Here is a 12390-nt window from a genome sequence, read left to right as displayed (position 1 = left end):
TCATAGACACCTCAGCTTCACTACTGGAACTTCAACATCATGCACTCCACACTGTATATAAATGCCACTTCTTTTGCACAATATCCGACTACCAACCTCTGTATATTTTATATATTTTATTTATTGTTTACTTTATTTAATTTGTAAAATATGTATACACACACACACACACACACGTAGAAAAAACATATTTAGTATACACATCCAGAAATGCATACACTCTTATATTGTACATATATTTATTACTCTCAGATTTAGCCGTCCTTATGTTTTGCTTGTTTTATGTTATTGTATTTTTGCACACCTCTGTTGCTTGTGAAACTCGCACACAAGAATTTCACTCGCATTTACTGTACCAATGTACCTGCACATGTGATGTGACAATAAAAGTGATTTGATTCGATTTGATTCGATTAAAAACACTGAATAATCAATTAATTTGCGTCTATTTTGTGTGATGGATTAATACACCCATGCTGCAGTATACGCGGAAATGGTTTAAATAAACTACATGGTGCATGTGAGTGTTTATTGTAATAGCAAAGCCCAAATGAGCATTTTATCATCTTATCATGTGGCTGAGACACACGGGAATAAAAATGCAAGTTACAAACAGAGACATTATAGAAGGAGCTGAAATAGCACTCAAGGAATCCTAAATTGAAGTCTGTGGCAGAATTGTGAAACACTAAAGATGGCGTTTGTCCTACCCTTCCCTTCAAGAGCCAAGTAAGCAGCAGACTTGGGAAACATGTGAGCTACTAATGGTTTTTATAGAGGTTCACAACAGTTTCAGCTGTGTGGTGGCAGCTATACAGTCAAGGTGAAACATAAACTACGCCTGTTTTTGTACTTTGTAGTTGTTATCAGGACATAATAACAGAAACGTGGTCCTTATAAAACCAAAGTTTTGGAAGTCTGCTGGTTTGAAGCATTCAAGTGTGTGTTCACACAGTGTCAAGGAGGGATCTTAAACAAGTAATTGCTCCTGCCCATAAGGGAAGGGTTAAAAAGGTCCAAAACAAACAAAAGGGAAAAGATTAATTCCCATATGTGGATGTCCCAATTAGTATGCTGTTAGATAAATAGCATGGTCTCAGTTAGTTTGTTAAAGTTCATGGCAGTGCAATTAGGAAAGGTCTTAACAAGTATGTAAGCTTGTTTGGATAGGTTTGTCAGGAGAAAGACCGTTTTTGGGACAAATATCCTTTGGACAGAGGAGACCACAATGCAGATGTTTGGTCACTGTGTACAGTGGCACATTTGGTGAAAACCAAACTCAGTGTATCAGCTCAAACAACTCAGACCAACTGTCAAGCATGATGGTGAAGGGGTGATGACTTGAGCTCGTTTTCCAGCCACAGGACCTTTCCATCTTGCCATTGACCCAAGAATGAACTCCTGTTTATTCCAAAGCATTCTAGAGTCATCTCTCCGACAGGTAAAGCGCAACCAAAACTGGATCAAGCAATAATCCCAAACACAGCAGCAAATCGACAACAGAATGGCTGAAAAAGAAAAGAATCAAGGTTTTGCAGCAGGCAGTCAAACTCCAGACCTCAACCCATAGCTGAAATGCTGTGGCGGGACATTAAGACAGCTTTCTATAATTGAATGCTGTTGTAAAGAACAGTGGGTCAAAATTCCTCCACAACAATGAGAGAGACCGATAAAGTCATACACAAGGTGATTATTCTAGTTATTGCCGCTAAAGGTGGTTCTAAAAGCTTTTGAATCATGGAGTGTTTTCACACACAGCGTCTGCTCTTTGGCTTTGTTTTTGTTAATTGATCACACTGTGCAATATATCATGTGGTGTTCATCTAACTTAAAATTCATCTAATTTAAAACTTTGTAAGTAGATAATTCAATATCCAGTCCTGACTTTTTATCATCACTGTATCCACTTGTCTAAGTTGTAAAGATCTAAGTTGTTTTTTGTTTTTTCTTGGCTTACTCTATCCACAATATGCTCAATGGGATGAGCAGAGATGCTGATGGTGTCAACATTCTGGACTGGTATTTAATACATAAAAATATTATAATATTACATGTAATATTATCATGTTCATAGCATATATTATTATATTACATTAATTATTATAAATAAATAAATACAAACTCAAAATTTATTTTGTGGATTAAATTATCTAAAGGTTCTTCCACTGACATGAAATTAATGGTCGTCTCCCCCTTCAATAGGAGTTTTACAGTACCTCAGTCAAGTCAAGAAAGCTGCCAGGTAGCAAGAGAAAGAGTTTTATATCAGAGTTAATTTACTGGATAGTGTTTTGTTGGCATTCTCCCCAGAATTTCTGTTTTCCCAAATAGAAGAACTTGAAGTCTTGTTAAGCCAAATTGTTATTTGATGATGGTCAAAATAGGTATAGGTAATAGATGGGAAAAGATGACTGTAAATCTTTGGTGACTCATACAAGAATAGAGTAGAATCAGCTGACATTTTCTTGTTAACCTTATATAAACAGAAAGAAAATCTGTGGGAAAAGGTGTAGCTTCGCTTTGCATAAGAAGACAGAACACAGACAAAGCAGCAGGGAGCCTCTGATTTTTTTTTCTCTGCACTGTCTACCATATTCTGACTATTTTGTGTTTTTTGTGGTTTTAACTTTCTTCAATTGGTTTGACATTTTATGAACTCACAGCAATTTTAAAGTAAGATCAACTCCAAGTCACATTTTAAGGTGGTCAGTTTAAGAGATTCACAATGGATACGTTCTTGTGGGGGTTTTTAAGTGTGTTACCTCTTCTTTAAAGCTGCTTTAACATCACACCTGAGTTTTTGTCCTAGAATACAAAAGCAGCAATGCAAAACAGTATTTTAAGATACCCTTTACACTATATTACACACACAGACACACACACACACACACACACACACACACACACACACACAGAGACACACACATCATTATCTTTTCTCACTTATCTCTAGTGGTATCTAGCCATGTAGATACTCTTGTATTTGAAATATCTTTCACTGACTTTACTGCCTACATGCAGAAACAATACAGGTGAACCTGTCTGGTTTTCACATTCAAGGCTGTAGCTATAATTGACAATACTTAGGTCATGTCCTTGAATCTTCTTTAAGGAGTATGGTGTTTTTAGTCATCCCAAAGAAATGTATTTTTTTCTTTTAAACCACATTTTGTCTTGTCACATGTTATTGCTCTATGTGTGACAGGATAATGTCACTTCAAGGTCTTCAAGGTCTATTTTATCGTATGCAGGAATGCAATTTGACTGTTGATTTTGGAGGAGGTTTCCTGGAGAGAGGTACTGAAGGTAATGTAATTACTTTAAAAAGGGAGATTTCTGAACTCAGCTTTTCTAAAAATAGCAGCTATTGCATAGCCTACACAGACTGTATATAAAAAATGGATGCAGCCACGCGGATGTGACCCAATGGTCACCATTTTTGGCATTTTGAAACCAATTGTGACTAATAATGTGGGGTCTGACTGTGAAAATGAGAAACACTGAAGGCTCATTGGCTAATAATTATGACTCACAAGGAGTTAGTCAAACTGAGTAGTCACAGTCCTGATGTGTTAGCATCATTTTTCAGACCAAGAAAATCCATCTATGTTTTACTAAGATTTTAAAATGTGTTGCAAATCGCAAAAAATTCACACCATAAAGTGTGGCCACACTGTGACATTCTTACAATGCTCAAAGCTGAAAAAGCAGTCATCAGTGTTCTAGGAATCTCAGGAGATTTAGGTGTTCAGAAGATAGAACAGACATTTCCTGATTCGACTAAATGGACAAATACGTTGTTTTATAACTTGGACTACTGTTAACACTATTACTGCTTTTGGCAGAAATAACAAGCAAGAAATAAAGCGACTTTTATGGTCCTCTAGTGCTGATCCAGCTATAAGAGGAACAATGATGGAAGGGGAGGATCAGTGGGAAAATGTTTAGCTGCTGGTTGAAAGACTATAGTGCGAGGCGGGTATAGAGAGTGAATGGAGATAGAGACAGAGGATAGAGGGAGGTGCTGGTGGTGGTGGTGGGAGGGTGCAACAAGATGGAGAGAGACTGCCTGCACATACTGTCAAGGCAGTTAATATAAGGTGTGGAGATAAGGCCCCACAGACAAACATTGACCAAATCAGGCATTTCAGCAGCGCAGCCTGAACTGTCAGTCAGCCTGAGAGACAGACCAACAATCAGCACTCTACCTCTGATAAGGGCTCTACTGGGCGCGTGCAGGAAATAGCCAATCTGCAGCCGGCCTGGCAAGGAGGGAGGATGGCGGGGAGTGGGATGATGGAGAGCAAAGGGGTTAGAGGGAGGGAGTGGATGTATAGACAACAAGTGAGGGGAAAGTGGCCTATAAATTTCCAGAGAAATGTGGACTGAGAGTTCACGGAAAGTGATAATACCTGAGAGAAAAAGGGGAAAGAAGGAAGGAAGAGAGAAACGGGATATTCCTGCGTACCACACCCAAATCCTTTCAGAGAGAAAGCGATTCAGTAGGGAATATAAGTGACTTGGTTAAAAAAGAGAGGGAGAAAGAGAGAGAGAGAGGGAGAGACAAGAGGTGTGATATCGACTCTTAAAATAGCGTCTCTCCCCAGTTTTTTGTCACCTGGGAACAGCTTGCACAGAGAATGTGAGAACTTGGTTTAGACCAGCACCTTACATTAATGATTTGCCAACAGCTTTGACTAGCTCATTCTTCAACATGCCATTCGCCTTGCCTCGCACACAATAGCATCATTTCATCCTCTCTATTGATTAATGGAGCATATAGTGTGTGCAGGCGCGTGCACGTGTTTGCAGGCCTGAATGTTTTTCAGCGTGCCTGAGTGACGAATAACGCTCCCTATTTAATGAAAGGCTCTGTACAGGCTACGAAATTCCCTCATAACAAAATAAACACATCCAAAATACTGGAGCGGATGCCAATGGAAATCCAAGTCAGTTGGAAGGCCACTCCTCGTATCTTGGATCCACACTGGCCCCTGTAGGTGACATCGAGGCACTGCAGGCTGGCAGCAAGTTTGAAGAAATAAATTCCCAGCTGTTTACCTTTGTCAAACACATTTAGGCTCCTCCAAGCAAAACAGTAAGGAGCCCCAACAGCTGGCGAGTATTTATTTTCAGAAGTGGAGTCAGAGGGGTGTCTGAGCTTCCTTGATCATGAACCAAACTGCCATTACCATGACCACTGATAACAGTAGGAATCGTAAACAAGCTAATCACCGAGGGCCTATTTGTATTCTCGTTTGTGTTTGCACACGCTGATGTGCAGGGGGGAGGGCGCAAAAACTAGAGAACAGGCGAGGGTGGCAGGGGAGAACGGGGAGGGTCTCCGATGGAGGGTGGAGTGCGTGTGAAAGGGTTAAGTTCCCTCCCTGGCTGCATGCTGCTTTCCCTTGCTCTGTCAAGCCCCATTAAACCTGCTACACCACAGCAATATGGTGCCATCAATTACAGGCACGCTGCCATCAATGCAGAGCGCAGAGGAGAGGAGAGGCAGGAGCACATAAACAGGACAAACGGCCACATAAAAGACATAAAGCCCTGCAGCCTGCCTCTCTCAAACACACACAAACACTCTCTCTCTCTGCACCTTTTACCTTTTTGAGGTGTCATTCTGTTTCTGAATGAGTCTGGGTTTGTTTCAAATACAGATGGGAAAGAAAAAAAACTGCACAATGCATGCATTCCTGACTCTTTCATGATACTGAGGCAAATTTATGAAAAAGGCTAAAAACTATGTGAAGATTTAGGCTCACTGTGTTAACTGCAGTGTGCTTCTACTGCCCCCGTGTGACAGATGAAAACCCAGTCACCAGTACAGAGCCAAAATAAAAGTCCAAACTTTTAAAAGCGCATATTAACTTTACAGCACTCCATGCTCATCATCAAAACACCGAAAGATCCAAAAGCAGTGAGAAATCTTTAAAGTGACACAAATCTGCATTTCATCTCTTTTGCATGTCTCAAATTCTTTGCTGCATTTCTTTCCCGGTGTCAGACAAAGAACCATTTGTCTGAGATTGGAAAGCCATTTTTACTGACCAGCGAAGAGAAAAAGAGCCACTCTTTACCTTTGGGTGCCGTACTGTCTTCAGTACAACAGGTCAGTGAAAGACACTGACAATGTCACAAAGCAACTGAAAATCAAACACTGGGAAAATCGTGAAGATGCAATGTTGCTGTGCACCACATTTTTTATTTATTTTATTTAACCTTTATTTAACCAGGAAAAAAATCCCATTGAGATTAAAAACCTCTTTTTCAAGGGAGTCCTGGCCAAGAGGCGACAACACGTTAAAATTACAAAGTTACATACATATTATAAATAACAATTACATTTTAAAAAACATTTTTCTCTGGCTCTCTCAATCTGGACTTAAAAGCATTTAATGAAATAAGTTCTGCTATCTTCCAGTCTTTTTGCATCATATTCCATGTGGAAGGGGCAGCATAAATAAAAGCCCTTTTTCCCAGTTCAGTTCTGGCAAATGGAACATTGAGCAGAAGAAGATCGCTTGAACGCAGGCTGTAAGAAACAGTACTTCTCCGTGTGAGCAGATCGCAAATGTAGGTGGGCATTTGTCCAAGCAGGGTATCTTTTTTTTTTTTTTTTTTAAATTACATCAAATACAAGCAACTATTCCAGTACATATTTTTTGCATGCTGTAAAAATGTGGAATTGGTGTATGTTGCCGCAGAGTAAAAGAGACAAATCTGATAAGTAAATTGTTAGGAGATTTTTTTAAAGATGTGATATAAAAAACAAAGACGTTCATGATGAATAGACATTTCTCAGTAGAAAATATTCAAATTAAAACATTTATTTTTGTCTTCCTTTGTGTCTCACTCGTTTGATAGCAACTGGGCAAAAAGCTTTACCCACCAAAATCTGACAGAGTAATAAGGAGAGACACCGCACACCCATTTTGAAATAGTTAGAATCTTAAAGAACTGGATTAGGCAATTTTTTATTTATTTATTTTTTACTTCTTTTTTTTTTTACATCAATGACACTTGATTAAGCGATGTAGGCAGCTTTAATTTTTCAATACAGCAGACACTCCCTCATAACATATCTTACAATTAATTGTCGTGTCTGAACCACATAAAAAGATTAACACTGATTATTTACACCAACCATTCATCTTTTAAAAGGAGGAGGAAAATGATACCAGAACACCTATATTTATTTGTAATCTAGGTAAACCAGTCCTTTAAGATGTAAAACAGAGAAACGTACACACAAGTTAAACGTAAAGTAACCTACATATTTACAAATGGCCTCCAACTGCCAGAGTTTTAGGTCGAGTTTATCTGTGAGGAAGAACTACTGCTGCCGGAGCTCTTGGTTTTCTGCCCTCTAGTGGCACTGGGCTGCCGCTGCACTCTCTGGCTGGAAGCCTCCCTGCTCTTCTCACTGTGGCTGGTACCGGCTTTACTGCGCACTCCTGAAACGAAGCAAAAAAGAAAATGCACTCAGGGAAAGGAGGAAATAAATGTTTAGGTAACTGTTATAGGACTGCTTCGCATATACCATGCAAAATGGAAATGATAATGACGGGGAATGAGAAAGTGCAGCTGATAAAACAGCTCGTTTTCTTATATACTTGACAGTATGTCACAACAGCACTGCGCACTAACTATGAAGTGGCGAAAAAGTGCCCTCAGAAATTATGAACTGCAAATATAGCATGTGTCGAGAGACCTGACTATTTTACTGGTGAAGGAAGAAAATAATTTTTTTTAAATTTTATTTTATTTTATTATTCTTCAGCACAACTGAAGAATAGAGATCCCGAACAACCCGAACTCTCTTTAGCCGTTTATTTAAGTAGTCTTCAAGAACATTTCTCTAGGCTTCTGAAGAACATTTGTTTTCTTCTCTGTCGAGATGATTCAATACCACTTCAATAATGGTGAGGTCAGAGTTTTAGGAAGGCCAATCCATGACCGATTTGTATTCTAGTTTGTGTTTTTCTATCCAGGTATGATTGTGTGCATTGGCAGTATGTCTGGGCTCACTGCCATGTGGGAAAAATAAACCTGTTGCGAGCTAGATTTCTTTCTTTCTTTTAGCTTTCCAGATGGGATCAAAAACTGACGGTACTTTCTATGTTCTCAATTCAAGAGAATATTTTGACACGATTATTTAAAGTTTCACATTTGATTCATCACTCTATAAGACCTGATGCCACTGATTTTCAGTCTAGGTCTTTTGAAATATGGCATACCTCTGCATTTTCTCTGTTTCCCTTCCTTAAGAATGGCTTCTTGATGGCCACACGTTCCACTGAGCATATTTCAAATGAGGCTTCAGGGAAAACGTTCCAGAAAGAACTGACACAGGACCTGAGAGGTGGATCTGGCCCTTCAGCTGATCCATCTACTCTTTGCTATGTCTTAGCAAAGACACATGACTGTAAGATACTGTCCATGTACCGCAGACAGTTTTCGGACCCGCCAACTTCTTGTTTTGTCCTTCACTTCTCCAATATTAACTTTGGCATTTTTTAAAGGTCCAGACAAAGAATTGTTTTCTTGAATATTTTACAGGTCAGTTTCAACTGGCTCAACAGGAAAGAAAAATAAATAAATCACACCTTTAAAGATGATCAACTACAAGGACTGGACTGAAAAGGAGTGAAAAAGCAGTCAAAGAAAAACTCTGAAGGACCTTTAGAAAGCCTGGAGCAATATTTCTTAAGACCACTTTAAAAATACTGGAAATTACCAGTACTACCCCTCAGATTCTTAGAAGACATGCCTACAAAATCAATTTCAAAGCCCTACGTCATTATATTCTTGAAAAACCTTTAGGTCAAGGTTAGTGAGATTAAAACTCACCCGAGATTTTTAGTAGATACACCTATGGTATCAATTTGAAGGTGCTATGTCACTTCGTTCTCAAGTTATTGCATTCACAAACTTAAGTGCCCACACTGCCCTCCCACCCAGCTACACTGCCCTCCCACCCACCGAGCTGGGTGGGAGGGCAGCAATATCCCATAAGCCTTAGCAAAAATAATAATACAGGGGAAAAAAAATATATTGTTCCAGCTGATAGTGATATTGTTCATTGTTTTTGTTTTACAAAAAAGTATTTCTATAGCGTTTATACTCTCCATTTGTACTATAATCACAGATTTTAGCATTCTTTTTTATTTTGAAATTGCTTCTTCATGTTAAAGTTATATATATATATATATATATATATATATATATATATATATATATATATATCACTAAACTGATGTAACCATTTAGAAATACAAAATCAAGCTGCTGGGGTTGCTTAGGGTTAAGGTTCTTAGCAAGTCAAATGTTTAATCTGTTATTTAAAAAGTCATAAAAAGCTTGGTGTTCGCAAACTTTTCTCTGCTTTATTTGTCAAGTTTAAGTTTCTGACCATTTATACTGAAGTAGACTTCTTCAGTAAGTGAAATCCTGAAAATAGAACTCAGTAAGTGCATATTGTATGAACCAAGTCAAGATCCTCTTTTCTTGTTCCGTCACAGGTTAACCATCACACAGCAACATAAAAGACTTTTTTTTAAACTTGCAAATTCAAGCTACTCTTGTGTAAAAGAGTCAATAAAAAGAGTACTTCAGAGTTTCTTTTTTAACTTTCTAGCCACTTAAAAACAAAGGGGGAAAAAATCCACTGCACGGTGAATAAATCTCCTTGAGTATGAAAACATCCAAGGGCAAATTCAATTTTTGCGATCCACACACAATTGCATGCATGCACATATGACGAAAGCACAGCATGCAGTTTGTTTTCCAAAATCCTGCTCCATATCAAATGGCACATAAATACAACTTTTGTTAATGAGAAAGGCAAGCAAGTGGGCAGATGGAGGTGATGGACAGAGTGCAGCAAAAGGGACCTTGAGAGTGAGGAGAACTAGTGTCTTGGGGGCCGTAGACCACAATCTTAGTGTTGACCCTTGTGGCTCTGGGGCCTGCTGCTGTGGGGGGAGCTGCGGCAGGTTTAGGACTCTTTCCAGAGGCCAAAGAGTCCTCTTCTTCAGGAAACAAGACACACAGAAAAAAAGACAGAAAGGAAAGAACTGACGGATAGAGAGGAAATCAGAAAAGCCTGCAACACAGTGAGGATGAGCAATTTGTAGATGAGTTTGCATGACTATGCCTGTCTTCAGATGCCCTCCTTTTATGTGGAAAACTGTGCTGTGTGGGGTGAAGTGAAGATTGGATTTAGTTAGTGAGGTGGGGTAAGGGAAGAGTGCAGCACAGAACCTCTGCTATAGCACGTACAGAACTTAAATGGAGGAATGTGATTATTTCACACACTTAAAAAGCAAAGAGAGGAGCAAAGAAAGGATATAACATAAATTGTTAGAAAAAAAAACTTTAACATTCTGAGTCTTTGCATCAAAAATCATATCTGTAGCCACACACACGCTTGTTGTTATCAGAAATTACTGTTACCAACAACTGGGCTTGTTTGCATTGGAAAGTAGGTTGGTCTTAGGATCCCCTCTGACCAGTCCTCTTCCCTAATGTTCTATTCTTGGACCTTTGATGTTGTCCATTCCCACCAGATCATACACCAATCAAGCATAACATTATCACCAACTGCCTAATATTGTGTTGGTCCACATGGACTCCACTAGACGCCCTAGAGGTGTGCATTGGTATCTGGGACCAAGAGGTTAGCAACAGACCCTTTAAGTCCTTTAAGATGTGAGGTGGGGACTCCATGGATCGGACTTCTTTGTCCAGCATATCTCACAGATGTTCGATTAGACTGAGATTTGGGAATTTTGATAGTTTATACAACAATAGTTTATATATCGATTTTTAAAAAAAAAACGACATACATGATTTATGCTAATATAATAATGATTTGTGGCATAACTATGCTACACTTTACAAAAAACAGTGATGAGTTCTTTCTCCTTCTAGCCTTGGCTTTCATTAAAGGTGCAGGGTTTTATATTGCCAAAAATATGAACCCACAATGATTAAAAAGAGCAAAACACATCCTGAACTTTTCTGACTTTCAAAGGGTTAAACTGTAGGTGACAAATGACAGCCCTCTTTTCCAAAGTCAATTGTGACCTAGGGGGTGATATCTGAATCTTAACTAGTGTTTGTGGCTGCTGCATCCTGGACTGACCAATGGTGGGTTACGAGGACCCAACAGAGGGGGAAAACAGGAACGGACTACAATAAGGCAGTATAAATGGGGAGACTAAAACTTCCCAGCCTGATTTCTGCAATGTTTCTTAGTTAAAAGAAGGTAGACTATGTGAGCTGAAAGATAGTCAACATTTAAATGACAAATATACATATACTTTCAGTTGCATTACATCCCATTCTTCAGATACTAACCTCTGGCTTCTGTGTGCGCTGTGGTCATGCTTGTGGTGTGGGCGCCAGCTGAAGGGTCTCCACCACAGCTTTCAGCTACCCTCTGTCCTGCACACATTGCCTTCAAGGTCTGGAAGACTGCTTGAGGAGCCACATTCATCTTCAGCAAGTCCACTATGATTCTGTGAGGAGGAGGAAGGGGGTGAGGACATAAAACCATGGTCTTCCATGTAACCCACAGATAAGGCTATTATTAGACATACTTAAAAACCTCCTGATCCACAGTGATTCCTGCAGCCTGAGTAAGTTCGAACAGCTCAATTTCTTCGGCGCTGAGGACTTTCTTCTTCTTTATTGCATATTTCTGCACGTTAGATGTGACAACCAGCGCAGGGGAGTCAGGGGCGGAAGGAATCGTTTGTTGTGCTTGTTGAGACATCACTAATGAACTGAGGGGTTAGATTAAATAAGAAAGTAAAATAAGGTGCAATGACTAAAAGATAATACAGCGTAAACAATGAGAAACACGGCGTAAGTGAACTTCCTCTCCGAATCAAAAATATCAAAATTTATCAAAAATATAACCACAATGAGACTTAAATGATTAACACAGCAAACGCCTGATTCCTTAAAATTAAAATTATACCTACCATTACGAGCGGAATGCTCAACGTTTAGTTGCTTCTGTTTGAGCCAAGCGTGACGCGCCAAAAATACGTCATTGTCATGCGTTTCATACGTAATCCTCTCAAAAATAAAATAAAATAAATAAGTATGTTTTAAAAAGTTACATTATTCAGTTGTCCGTCACGTCTTCATTTAAGATTTTAAATCCGTGTTTTAAAAACCCATATTAATTTTAAAAACTCTTTCCAGGAGAAAATCTTGCCGCTACTCAGTTATTTTCAAACGCCCCTGGTTATTTTGGGGGGCAGGGTATTTTTTCGTAAATTGAACATAAATGACTGTGAATATATAGGCACTGTAGCCTATGCTAGTAGAGATGCTGAAAGAGCGAAAAAGAACAAAACCGGAAGTGCT

General features: G+C 39.0%; 1 protein-coding gene and 1 long non-coding RNA gene across 4 annotated transcripts in view; both read right to left on the bottom strand.

The window, feature by feature from the left end:
- The window catches only part of LOC121812069, a 13011-nt gene extending 10835 nt beyond the window's left edge, over window positions 1-2176 (bottom strand). The window contains exon 1 of the long non-coding RNA XR_006052849.1: window positions 2167-2176. This is a non-coding gene — a long non-coding RNA (uncharacterized LOC121812069). The remainder of the gene's footprint in view (window positions 1-2166) is intronic.
- A 4436-nt stretch (window positions 2177-6612) lies between these two features.
- mzt2b (mitotic spindle organizing protein 2B) lies at window positions 6613-12302 on the bottom strand. 3 transcript variants are annotated; one of them, XM_005945698.2, is made up of 5 exons: window positions 12000-12302; window positions 11613-11798; window positions 11371-11531; window positions 9903-10040; window positions 6613-7463 (listed from the first exon to the last, which is right to left on the bottom strand). In XM_005945698.2, exons 2-5 carry the CDS (start codon window positions 11786-11788, stop codon window positions 7315-7317), a joined length of 624 nt encoding a protein of 207 aa, XP_005945760.1. In that variant the 5' UTR covers window positions 11789-11798; window positions 12000-12302; the 3' UTR covers window positions 6613-7314. The 3 variants fall into 3 exon arrangements, with proteins under 3 accessions (XP_005945760.1, XP_042069137.1, XP_042069138.1); XM_042213203.1 differs by having other exon boundaries at window positions 9903-10037; XM_042213204.1 differs by lacking the exon at window positions 9903-10040 and having other exon boundaries at window positions 12000-12127.
- Window positions 12303-12390: the final 88 nt, after the last annotated feature.

The sequence above is a fragment of the Haplochromis burtoni genome, unplaced genomic scaffold (genome assembly GCF_018398535.1).
Source record: "Haplochromis burtoni strain Fernald_Lab_line unplaced genomic scaffold, NCSU_Asbu1 Contig_426, whole genome shotgun sequence".
Taxonomy (NCBI): domain Eukaryota; kingdom Metazoa; phylum Chordata; class Actinopteri; order Cichliformes; family Cichlidae; genus Haplochromis; species Haplochromis burtoni.
This window is presented reverse-complemented; position numbering and strand designations above follow the sequence as displayed.

Bases quoted from the DNA above. Each gene is read 5' to 3' on its own strand.
- mzt2b (XM_005945698.2), bottom strand. From the start codon at position 11,788: ATGTCTCAACAAGCACAACAAACGATTCCTTCCGCCCCTGACTCCCCT. The intron at 11,532-11,612 runs GTATGTCTAATA...TCCTCCTCACAG, and splicing joins GTGGATCAGGAGGTTTTTAA to AATCATAGTGGACTTGCTGA. The intron at 7,464-9,902 runs GTCCCTTTTGCT...GCTTCGTTTCAG, and splicing joins TAGTTCTCCTCACTCTCAAG to GAGTGCGCAGTAAAGCCGGT.